The sequence below is a fragment of the Dreissena polymorpha genome, chromosome 6 (assembly GCF_020536995.1).
Source record: "Dreissena polymorpha isolate Duluth1 chromosome 6, UMN_Dpol_1.0, whole genome shotgun sequence".
Taxonomy (NCBI): domain Eukaryota; kingdom Metazoa; phylum Mollusca; class Bivalvia; order Myida; family Dreissenidae; genus Dreissena; species Dreissena polymorpha.
In genome coordinates, this window is record NC_068360.1 from 7,478,910 (window position 1) to 7,492,524 (window position 13,615).

The 13,615-nt window shown below is 34.4% G+C and overlaps 1 protein-coding gene across 2 annotated transcripts in view; it reads right to left on the reverse strand.

The window, feature by feature from the left end:
- LOC127833670 (glycoprotein 3-alpha-L-fucosyltransferase A-like) overlaps positions 1-10,818 on the reverse strand; it is a 65,176-nt gene extending 54,358 nt beyond the window's left edge. Inside the window, exons 1-3 of one of the 2 annotated variants that reach the window (XM_052359067.1) lie at positions 10,654-10,816; positions 5,097-6,559; positions 4,413-4,669 (exon numbers count right to left, since the gene is read on the reverse strand). In XM_052359067.1, the coding sequence (XP_052215027.1) occupies positions 4,413-4,669; positions 5,097-6,034 (1,195 nt within the window). In that variant the 5' untranslated portion in view covers positions 6,035-6,559; positions 10,654-10,816. Of the gene's footprint in view, positions 1-4,412; positions 4,670-5,096; positions 6,560-10,653 lie in introns of both variants that reach the window. The other variant, XM_052359068.1, reaches the window with a different exon arrangement.
- Positions 10,819-13,615: the final 2,797 nt, after the last annotated feature.

The following is a 13,615-nucleotide window of genomic DNA, read 5'->3' on the forward strand; positions in this document are numbered from 1 at the left end:
TATTGCAACAACTTACTTTAGTGACCCTCTATAGTTATTTACATCATTAGCAGTACACGTTTTTGCAAATGGGCTATAACCCCTTCTGACCACTAATCTGGAAAGAAGCCCAATACAAAGATATCGTTTAAAGTCGCACAAATGGGTCGATAACTTATCACTAAATTCAAGAAAGTATTCCTTCATAATACAATCACTACCAGATGATTTATTTCGTTTCAAATGTTGTATCTTCAACAGGTATAGCTACTTCAAGTTCTGGAAATGCGGACCTATCTAAGTTAAAATGAATATTTATACCAAAATATTCTGCTTCGGTATTAACAAATCAGGCATTTTGTAACTTATGTTTTTCCAAATAAAAAGTTAATTATTAAAACGACATTATATTTTTAAAGGCGCTATCTTTTATTAGACACATCGCCAAAAGTATCTTGGAATATGCTCCTTTTCATGTTCAATCTTCAACATTTTTCGCCTTGCACAACAGGCTTTCTTCTTGCAAATAATATCTGTTTTACAAGAGTTACAAACACGTAAAGTGGCATGGTACACATTTCGTGAAGCAACGCACTCGTGATCAAACCAGTATGCATGCTTTATACAGGTGTTTAGATTAAAACTATGGTTTGTATTATAATCACGACATTTGGAGACAAAAACGGGTGCGAAACAATGCGAATGGTTTCAGTACAAATCTATATGTTGCAAAATATTTTTTAATGCAGGGAACATAGGAATTACCCGAGAACGAAATTGATCACGTACCTAATAATCCCAGTTATAATTGGCATCGGTGTAAGACTGATACTCGGACGAGACATTATTACATAGTACGGAGAAAGGTTACGTGGCGCGATCACTTAATTCGTTAAAGAAACGGTCAAATCCGATATAGACGAAAAGCTGCTCTCCTTGTAAACACATAGTTATTGACAGACGTACCGTTATAACTAGTGCTGCACCGCATCCAAAAATTCAATCGGATCCGAATTCAAATCCAAACGCTCGGATATCGAATATCGGTTCGAATCCTAATTTGAAAGTAAAAATACGCAAAATAAAGTATAATTTATATTGTTATAACCAATATTATGTTTTGAAACACCAGAACGTTTATATGTCTTATGAGAAAAGTAATTAACTTTTATTATTATTATTATAAACTTTACAGCTAACAATATTTATACTACTTTAGCAGCATTGGTAAATGCAGCTGCAGCCGCAACAGCAGTAGTGGAAGCAGAAATAACGACATCAAAAACAAAAACAAATACTAAGTAGATGACAAAATTGACTTACGTTGTTCGAAAAAAAAATTATACCCGGGTCCAGATTCCGCAAAAAATGGCGCAGAAGAAAAATCGCGATGCACATAAACAATTAGAATCCTCGGTGTGGAAGCATTTCGGGATTTATCAGCTGATAAATCCCGAAATGCTTCCACACCGAGGATTCTAATTGTTTATGTGCATCGCGATTTTTCTTCTGCGCCATTTTGCACCATCGAAAACGAAAGTAGACTGTGTAGTACCATGTTTTTGTCGAAAAAGTAGCGATAATTGTGACAAACTACATACCAGTCAGCCTTTCAAACAGAAAGAAACAATTTAACGAAACGTATTAGGGCGGAAGAAACAATTAACGCAAACGAAAGGTTAAACTCAAATAAGATCCGGATTTTACCAATCACGGTTAGATCCGCGAATCCTCGTTTGGATCCGCGAATCTCGGATATTTCGGATATTCGGTGCAGCCCCAGTTATAACAATAAAAAGTTTGCTTACAACTATTGCCAACTGTGCTATTTACATAAATCAAGTAGTTTTACACCATGATGTTTTTTCTAAGCATTCTACCAAGCCCTAACTTGACAGTAATGGTATTCATAACTAAGTCATAATAAGAAAAAAATGGTGGTGCGTTAATGTTGTTAAACGGAGGACAATTATTGGCAATTGTAGTGTTTGTTTATAAAGTTAAACACATGTACAAGCAGACATTCCATAAAACTGCAAGAAGACGTCGACTTTCGTATTACACGTGAACTGACGTGTAAAATCAACTTAAGCTTAAATGCAGATGTGTTTTTTATAATGCATGTGATGACAACTTACACGCCAAACGTTGTTTTGAATAGTCCCGTTACAACTGCAATTACCTGTTTGTTAAACACACGTTTTTATCTGACTTTTTATGCTACTTGCCGTTGCATTTACTTAAGTTTCATTATTTACTATACATTCGTATATGATAATGCGTTTGCGTATAGACAGGAGAGATATAAGTTATTGATTGAAATATAATAATCAAAGTTCGTATTATTTGAAAGAAAAAAATAAATACAAAATGTAAACGCATGTAAGTTATACATGTGCACATACTTTTGCAAGTGTTAAGTAGATTTTCAATTTTTTGAGTTGGTGGACTAATAGAATGCAACTGAAAACTTGGGACTTGACTGTTATTAGAATAAAAACGTTCTCTTGCAACTGCAACAAATTAAGAAATAAAGGTTAATTCAATTACATAGACGTGCTCTTTGTATGACAAATTAAAAACAAACAAAAAACTTAAACACTTGCGATTCAGACATTAAAAGGTTATTTAATTCATACTTATTTCAAGTGATATTAAAAGTAAAAGTGTTCTCATATAACATTGAATATAACATTGATAAGATTTTTGCAATGATTTCTAATAATTAAGTGACTTATAAAAAGTGGTCAAGGCAGTTATGTTTATAAAAAAAAATATATGTTTATATATTAAGCTCGCAAAAACATTGTTAATAATTTTAAGTTTAATAGGAAATATCAAGTTTCATTTTTAAGTTCGTTTTTATACATACCGATTTTAACCGATTTTAAACGCGAAACCTAAATGTATGTTTACTTTTTCAAAACTTTTTTTCTTGGATTTCCACATACGGATGAAGAGCAGAAAACCTTTTTTTAATATAAACTCGTGTTGTACGTTTCACTGGCAGCGTTAAAGCATGCTTAAGTTAATGACAATTATAGTTATCTTGTGTCGTTCAGAATATATTCTAATTATAAAGCGAAGTGACAGATACTCAATTAAAATCATATTATAAACCTTTAAAAGATGTCTGCATCATTTATAAGGTAGACGTTGATTGTGCCGATGAGAGTATGTGCTGGTTCCAGAATTGGTTTTTTTATAATGTAGTGCCTTGGACTGTACGTACAATAATTACTTGGTGCATAGTAACCTTGTGTCTTTGTAGAAGCAACCACATTCTCTGGATCAGCAGACGATTTATTCTACTACGGGGGATTCCGGAGATAGCCGACGTATCACGATTGGCAACCACAATGCTGTTTAATAATATCAATGGTATGTCATGAGCATTGGTTGTATTGTTTTATTAGGTAACAACAAAGTTATTAACATGAAATTATACATTATTATAACAACGTAACTTGAAACATGCGTAAACATCAGTAATAAAAACGATATGGTGTATTTGATATAACAATAAAACATTTATGGGACATGAAAAAGACCATGAGTTGGAAATATTTTCTAACATCCAATAAAGCAGTAAAACTACCGAGGAAAAACCATATCAATTAAAGATATCGTAATGGTGGCATTTTACATATGCTCGTATAACGTTTTAAATCCAAATATCATTTATAGCAATAATAAAACTCAATAAATCTATCAGCAGATAATTGCATATTATTCCAGGCTAGTATTGTATTTAAGGCGAGCGACTGATTGCCGATACAATACAAGAAAATATATACAGCATGACATAAAGCATAAAATGATAAAACCTGGGGTCAATTATCTGCTCTTTTAACGAAGTGTAAAATAATATAATTTGAAACTGCAGATATGTGCACAGGCGTTTGACTTCATTCTCAATTGAGAGATCTGGGTTAGCAACACATGTAAATTATAAATTATTTTTATCGGAAAGCATGATTTGTACATAGTTCTCGTGCTCAGCTTTCAGAAATACATGCAGTAAATCCGATCAACTCGTATAGTCCAAATGTAATACATGGGCAATAGTGCGGACAAAAGGTACAATCGACATTAAGTTCCTGGAAGAGTCTATACACTACTACGCCAAAATATTTTTTTTATATATTAAAGTTTACTATGAGCAATTGAGCGTTGATACTTATGAGACCATATAGTTTGAAATTGTCTACTGGTACACATACTGTTCCCTCATATTATTTCTGCCCGGCTTAACACGTGGATACAACTGCAAGCGTTAGCTGAGCGCTTCTCGATGTTTGTTTTTTATTAACAAATAAAATCCCTGTCTTAATCAGCGGGGTCTTTTTATGTAACGTTCAGCTGCCCTACTTCGTCCCAGCGTTTTTTGCCGATGCAGATTCCTTTCCCTCGCCACCAACTGTCTAAATCAGGTACAGATATACGGGGTTTTTCTGGATCCCATAGCAACGAACAAATCCGGCACCAAAATTTCGTGTCAACAAATGAACCCGTCTGCTTCCAGCGGAAGTACTTGTTATATTCTTTGTCATTTTTGTCGAGGAATTTTAGGTATTTGGCGAGTTCCTGTACTGACCCGAAGTCCTCCACGTGGATGTATGAGCCCGGTGGCGCCACCCTGCGGTAGTCGTCGGGATGCGCGCCCATCACGACCGGAACAACGTCGTTTCTGAAATGTAAGTTATAGCGATAAATCAAATTCATGTATTGCAATAATTGCCCACATTTAAATCACTTTCATAAAAAAACACTTAAAATAGCAAATATTCCTGAACAAAATTCAATTCTATCAGTGTTTCTTGTTAGTATGATACATATATGATCGTTATTTATGTCTTCCTAATTAGATTTGTACTGCACGGATTTAAGATAGCAATACACGCCGCTAGAATTTTATTATTCTCCGTATTAGGAACAGATCTAGTTTTAAAACAAAACCAAAAGATATAATAGAAAGCATGGTAATGTTTAAACATGTTTATATTCAAACATAGATATATTTAACAAATAGATCTTCCTTCAAAACCTCTCGTTTGATGATATATTGTATCTCTATATCAATGTATACGTTATACTTTGAAGGCGTTTCCACTTACCTCAGTGCGTTCAGGAACAGTTTCTCGGTGATATAGTCCCGACAGTTCGCATTTTCAAACGACAAATAGAACTTATATTCGTCTCTGAGCTTCTGAAAGCATGTCTTTTCATTTCCTCGTTCACACTTTAATGTCCCACAGAATCCGTAAAAATCTACACTTATGAATTGTTGGAGTTCTTTAACAATATCCAGTCTATTGTTAGATGCGTAGCAATTGGACGTAAAAATAGCAGCCATCTTTGTTTTGGTGGCGGCAAAGTTTTTATAAGGTTTGAAGTCTGATATGTTCGTAAAATTGTCGTATGTCTTAAATTTATCGTATGGCGTCACCATTGTGGAATCGAAACGATAGGTGGCGGTCCAGTTGATGACGTCATTAAGATTTGTGTACATTGGACTAGCCTCCGGACTCTCCAGCCCAAACATAATCCAGACTTGATCCGGGTGTCGCGGAACGACCGATAAAGCTTCTCGCTGGATGTTTTCGTTTAATTCTATTTCTTTAAACATCCGAGCATCAATAATTTCGCCAGGAGGTGGGTGTTCCAGCAGATGACAGTTTTGTACGGGACACTGATGTTCAACGAAGGCCTTGTTCCCCATCTGCACCCCCCAACCAGACAAACCCTGTGCGAGTAGGATTCGTTTAGGAGGCAAACTATCGAAATCCACGTTTGGCCGGAATTTAGCCTGCGTTAATATTCTATCATCAGACGGATGGAGTTTCCATATTTGGACTTGTTCACGTTTCCGAGTTACAACTGTTGTGGACTGGTTGTGGAATAACGCCGAATCCAAATGTGGCAAATTAAAAAGGATTCCATTTTTCTGCAGTATTTTATATTGTGGAATGAAATTGAGCGCAATAGTCAGAACTATAAATACTCCAATCAGTAGTAGAAACTTTTTGTGAATCTTTCGACACCCCATTGTCATTTTTTATCACGACAAGATTTTAACTTGTGTCGTATTAGCGACTCTTGCCGCCTTTCCTTGAGCGACTCTTCTTCTTCTGTGTAACACAGAAATAATAAAAAGTTATCCGTCAACATGTCAATAACATAAAAAAATCTTCAGCCTACTATTTCCATCAAAGTGTCACATTATACATAAAATTCTTCATTTTGCTTTTAAAACCTCGTAGAAATATGTTGTTTTGAATGCCATCTTTTATTTGAATACGTAGTACATTCTGCTTTTATATACATGTTGCTTCTGAACGAGGTGTCAAAAAGTCGTTTTCGGTAATTATATGAGAATTTAAAAACGTCGTTCTATATACCAATTGTGTTTAATGTTCGTTAAGATTTTAATTTGTTTAATGAAACTGTGTACGAAACTTCAGAAAAAGTTAAACATCAACCAATGCGTATCTTGCATCTCAATTTATCTGGATTGTCCTATCGTCGTTACCATAGTTACGTATCATCGAGGTTCCAGGAACCAGCCTCATCCGTCAAACTAAAAATATACAAAATAGAGAGAATATTAAGAATGCGCAAAATGTATTATGTAATTGTTTATATAACATGTTCTTAATAGCCATGCTATTTCAATTGGACTGCATGTACTAAGTGCATACTTCGTAACTGAAGTAGAAATATACAGGCTTAGTATTTTGTCCGGAGTGTTTTAACGTTGGGTCGTTGTTAGGTGAGCGTAACAATTCACTAAAACGTGAAAACGAAACAATGTAGAGCAATTTTATTGACACATGCGTTCAATTGTCTGTTAAGAACGACGATTAAACACATCACTGTACATGACGAATATTTTGATGAGTATTGTAACTTGACAACTAAAACAATTGTAGAATTTAATTGTCAATATGCCATTTGTTATGAATCATGTTTTGCTTATAAAGCCATATTCATCGCCTATTCGAACGTAGACTGTACATAAACATCAATTAAAAAAATAGCATTTTAAAACATTCTAAATAATGTAAAAGCATTAGCATAGTATAATCTTGAATAATTGAATAAAATATAACATCCCGATTTCAGAAGAATATCTCTTGAATAATAACTTTTCCCAAGACATTTTATTTTTTTAAACATTAATTCCATGTTTGCACCATGTTTCCCCACAATATTTTATGCACGCAGACAATCCTACTGCACTTTTGAAATTTAATTTACTTGATACAGGTTTTGGCCTTCTTAACTTCCAAACGCAATTACGTTAAGAAAGGGACCGTCAACCACAAATGACGAAAAAATAAAATTTCTAAATACTTATTTTTTATAATTATTAGTTTATATTGATTACAATATCAAGACTGGTATATTAGATTGCTTGAAAAAAGTTCATATTTTCAGTATATTTGGTAATAAAATTTCGTCAAATCGAAAGTACATCGCGAAATGATAAACACACTATAAATAACTCAAGTAGATTGATCATTTTAAAAATAAAATATATACAATTCACTACGTATGCACAATTTGCATTCCTAGGTTACCATATGACGATGATGATCAATCCACTTGCGTTATTTATAGTTAACTGGTAAATACCTGGTACACATACCCAGTAAAATTGTATTACTGAATATATGAAAATATGAAAACTTAACAACTTTTTTATAAACTATAAACCTCAACTATCTACACACAGTTTAATACTCTGCATGAAAACATAATCAATAAAATGAGTTATACAATTATTAGACAAAATTGCATGACAACACATTATCATTGCAGGTGGCGTTGTGTTGCTTATCCCACGATAAAGAACAGTACTATTAACTGCGACAGGATTATGACGCAACATCGAATTGAGGTTTATGCATAAATTGTTATGACATACCTTGTGTAATGCAATGCTGTTCTACTTTGGCACATAAAAAGGTGTAATGTCTACACAATCAAAGGCACCGTTTTTATAATTAGTAAACATAGTAATAAATTGTAACGTGAAGTATGTACGACTTTATATATTGGAAAATTAAGACTGTTTAATAAAGAATGGCTTAAGCCTATATCGACAGTTTCAAGTGCAATCTTCCATACATTCAGGAAATTGTCAAGATCATACCACTTTTGTAACCATGTGGCATGATTGCTTACAACTGATAACGTTGATCGCATGCATTCAATAGTTAATATTTTGCAGTATTGTGATTACATTTATCCGCTTTGTTAAATGCTGAGCGGAAATAGAGGGCTGTATGGACGAATTATTTAAATGATTACTTGAATTAAGGATGGATGGATGGATGGATGGATGGATGGATGGATGGATGGATGGATGGATGGATGGATGGATGGATGGTTAGATGGACGGACGGTCGGACGGGCGGACGGTCGGGCAGGCGGGCGAACGGGTGGAAGGGCGGGCGAGCGGACGGACAGACGGACGGACGGATGGATGGACGGACGAACGGATGGATGAATGGATGGATGGATGGATGGATGGATGGATGGATGGATGGATGGATGGATGGATGGATGGATGGATGGATGGATGGATGGATGGATGGATGGATGGATGGATGGATGGATGGATGGATCGATGGATGGATCGATCGATGGATCGATCGATGGATCGATCGAGCAATGGATCGATCAATGGATCGATCAATGGATCGATCAAAGGATCGATTGATTGATAAATGGAAATTATCGTATGTGCAACGTCATGAATTCGAGTCAATATGCAACTAGTTTTTCTCCATGTATTTACTTCCGCAACAGTGCATATACAGACAAACTGCCGTTATCTTTTGTAAACGCGGTCGAGCGTCTAATAACCATGTCGCCTATTTGTTTGAACAGAGATCATTCAGCCCATGTTTATTTCTCTTTCGATAACTGGTTCAAATTGGTTATGTAAACCCAGATAGCGAAACAAGCTTGTCGTCCGACGAAGGTATGCTCAATTTGATCGAAACATGTATTTAAATTACATTTGCTCTATCTATATGCTGTACAAAATTGATTATCTTTAATAATAGGTATCGCGAATACATTCAGTGTCTTATGATACTTTTTAATTAATAATAATGCTGAGTAGTTGCTTCAGTTAAAAACATAACATAGTAAAATCATGCATTAAAACGTTACTATTCTGCTACAATTTGTAACTATTCTGTCACTATTCTGTCACTATTGTGTCACTATTTTGTTACTATTCTGATGCTGTGGTTGGCATTATATAATTGAGTACTTAAATTTAGAGTACTATTTTGTATAATCACTTACATTCTAAGCGAATAACTATGAGAAAATTGTAAGATTTGGATATTTGGAGCTCCATTTAACCAACTTTAAAACTGAATGCTTTGCATCGAAAGGCTTAGGCGATTAACCAAGTCTTATCGTTATTGAGGATTTTTATTGGATTTTGTATTTTGTCTTAAACATTTGTTTTCTGTTCTTTTATAGTTTCCTTGATATAAATAAAGGACTCAACATTCTCTTTTGATGGTGTAGCTGTTCCACTTTGTGTGTATATTATTGCTTACCTCAAAGAAGATACAAACAATGTCTTTGAGTTTACATGAAACATATCATTCCTCTTTTTAAAATTTTAAGTTTTATCTAATAACAAAATGATTGAAGTCTGGAAAGTTTCATATTTAATATTAAGATGTCATGTTGACTTGTTTCGAACATTAATTATAAACAAAGATCCCACACAAGGAATCGTAGCAATTAAATTAATGCCAATTAAATGCCGTTGGTTACTAATCAACCGCTTTAAGAGTCAATCAACGGATTTAGTCCACCGATTAATTAGTCAGTCATCGAACAAATATAATCAACTTTACTGTGATTGATTTACCATATACATTAATCACACCGTAAATACGTCTAAGGCGTTAATAAATCACAAAGACTTACATAAATTCATATCAACTTTCCAATTTCTAACCAATAAAAGATGTGCCTAACTATAACTCTCCATCGTGCATTGAATATACCAGTATAATCCAGCCAATATCATACCAATCATATAAAGATCAGAATGCAAATCATACAGTCTATATGTTTACAGCAAATATACAGTTTAAATAAGCAAATACGAACTTACTAGAGTTTAATGCATCCCACATCTATACGGTTAATGGAGAGACAAACACACGCATTCCACATCTATGCAGTTTGTGGAGAGACAATCACATGGCTAATCATAAAACACGCTAATCTATGAAGTTGTGATTTGTCCATGACAAATAAACAGAACACTTATGATACTCATAGTTGGCCGCTTTTTAATAGTAGGGTATGGCATGCGTAAAAACAGATTGCAAACATATCTTGTAACGTTAAGTTCACTGTCAAACCAAATTATTTCCTACACAATTGCATAATATCACGTATCCAATTATATCCTATTTGCAATAGACGATAAAAACGCTGCAAAGCAATCTGTAAAAATACACAGACCCATACATGGACCTGCTATAATTACCAACTGTTAACATTCCCACGAGTTTCTGTTGTATGTGTTAAGCCTCACGCATCGCGACCGCTGCTTCTATGAACATTATAACACAAATAAACAATTTATCACTGATGTTAAATTTAATAACAATAATCCGTACTCACCAGATATGTAATCGTAATTCAGCTTTCCACCAATTACAAACACTTAAAAAGCACATCCGGACCGAGCATATTAAGACATTAAAATCAAATTTAACTATGAGAGTGCACCGCCAGTATGTAGCCAGGGTTTAGACCGATCATATTTGTATTGTGGGACAAGATAACAGAGCAAGCCGTCCGGAGATAACAAAAGGTCATGTAGTGGTGTACATTGTTAAAGCGACTTTAGCGTTCAGATAAGTTTAAAAATAAAATATAAATTTAGCAAGCTATCCTTAAGGCGTGTTCTATCTTTATATTACTACTGCTACTGCTACTGCTGCTACTACTACTACTACTACTACTACTACTACTACTACTACTACTACTACTACTACTACTACTACTACTACTACTACTACTACTACTACTACTACTACTACTACTACTACTACTTCTACTACTACTTCTGCTGCTACTACTACTACTACTACTACTGCTGCTACTACTACTACTACTACTACTACTACTACTACTACTACTACTACTACTACTACTACTACTACTACTACTACTACTACTACTAGTAGTAGTAGTAGTAGTAGTAGTAGTAGTAGTAGTAGTAATAACTGCTACTACTACTAGTTCTACTACTTAGATGTACAGACACAAGATTGGAAAATAAAATTTTTATTTCGACAATCTGTGAACAAGTCATTTTAATGAAGACAAGAATTTAAACAGTTTCTATGTTTATTTCCTTCTTCCTGTTTGTATGTGTAATATATTACCCAATAGCCCGTCTTTTTGTTTTTGTTAAAAGTATTACCATTTCGTCGACACCTCACGAATTCTCGATGTTCAAGAGGTCAAAAGAGGTTTTTTGAGAGCTTCCGTAAGTCATCCATGTAACTCAAAATGTTGTCACTGTCAACTTTTGTCAATTAAGTAAGCATTACACAATGACTTCAACAAACAGATGCGATTTATGCTAATTCATCTTTTAAATACAATTGATGTTTGAGCTTACTTTGCAAGGGAGCTCGCGCTTTACATCAGGTTATGATCATGTATATATATATATTTTATACTCGTACTAGATGGTCGAGATAAATTTTGTAGAGACAGAGATAGAATATCGACTGTCACGACGCAGCGCCTAAACATGCAAAATACAACAAGCGCATTCCATGTCTTCAACGTAACAACACGAAAGAACTGTAAATAGCAAGATCATACGCAACCTTTTAGAAACGTTTTGCTACACGTGTTACTGTGGTGTATTTGATAGTGGTATGATACACTGCCATACTTAACCTTACGTAACGACAGCTTCGCGATACTTTGTCACATGCTTGAATAGCGACGGCTCATTTTATTGGCTAATTTGTGATTTTCTTGCAGATATATATAAGTTTCAGACTTAAAGCAATTTCAAAGATTGATGGATTTCTCTCTTAAATTTTAACTTACGTAAAACGTCGTGGCGCGGTGTGTTTGGAAATAATACATTGTGTAATTACTAATAGCGTTAAGCATTTCATGCCACAATGGATAAAAAACTTTCATATTTCTTCTGTCATTTCGTGATTTATGTCTTTATTTCTCCATGGATAATCATTATTTAGAAACGCGATTAAGGACATAAACAACTGATTTAAAGCTTAATGGCGAAAAGATTAACGAGATCCGAGCTAGCTGAAGTGTAATATCTGTATGTTAGCGTGGTAGCTTCTCCAATCGGGTAACTTCTTTTCTTTGTTGACAGTAATCGCAGGCTTAACGGCCTTTTGCGGTTAAGAGACATAGCTTTAACTAAGAGTCACAACTTTTCAATATCTCGAAAAAAACGTAGTTGAGAATGCCATGCAATAAGCATTCTGGGTAAAGTTTGTCAGTGCTTTGATTCGTATTTAACACTTTTTAGAACGTTAAAATAGATAACGCGGTTGAATTTTAGCGTTAACTGCTTACCTTCGGTCGTCTCTTCTTCATGTATTTAACATTTACAGATTTTTTGAATTTCCAAGTAAGTTATGGATCCCCTTTTAAGAACGGGAAGCATTTAATTTATGCTTATCTGATAAAACTGATTTAACACAAAATTCGCTGTGTGTATCATAAACATTAGTCTTGGTCAAAGATTCGTGTACGCAAATAAATAAGGAACCGTAACGAAAAAAATGGCCACAGTGCGACGTTATACAGAGTATCATAAAGTGTGTGCCACTGAGCGAAATATCCACGCTGTTTTGCCGACTGGTTGTTGCTTGCATCCATGAATTTATACAATCATAATGTGATCATTAAGTCGCTATGCAATATTCCAGAACTCAGAGCGAATATTGAACGTTTTATCCGCATTGTTGCAAATATTATCTTCAATTTAAAATGTCATGTGCCATGTACCAAAAGTGAACAGCGAGAATGTGTAGAACGCTTTTGATAAAGACTGTGAAGAGGGCAAAACACACATAACTGTTGTAAATTTTAAATAAAGTACGCGGTTAAACTTTGCTAGGCGAGATAATTTAAGAAACCTGCACGGTTATGGAATTATAAGCGCTCTATATGCCTTACTGATCCTATGGTTGTACAAACAAATGTCACCAGACGGATTTATTGACCTCTCATATTGCATGGAGCATACTTATCTCTGTCAAGCACATTATAAAAATGATCCTCAATATAAAAAAAACGCATACAGTACGCAATCTAAAAAATTAAAGGCAAATTACATAGTTATGTATGTTTTAAATAAGAAATGGCTAAGCATTGATTTTGCTTTTATCTAAAAGTTTCACGAAATATATTATATGATCAAACCATACAAATATTCCCAGTAGTCATGAACGTCAGAACCGTTTGCTTTGTTTTGCTTGTTGTTAAAAACGACTAAGGACATGATATTTGATATTATAGTTTGTATTTAAGTGTTACGATTTTGCTTAAGAGAGTTTACGCAACTAATGACACCGTTCAT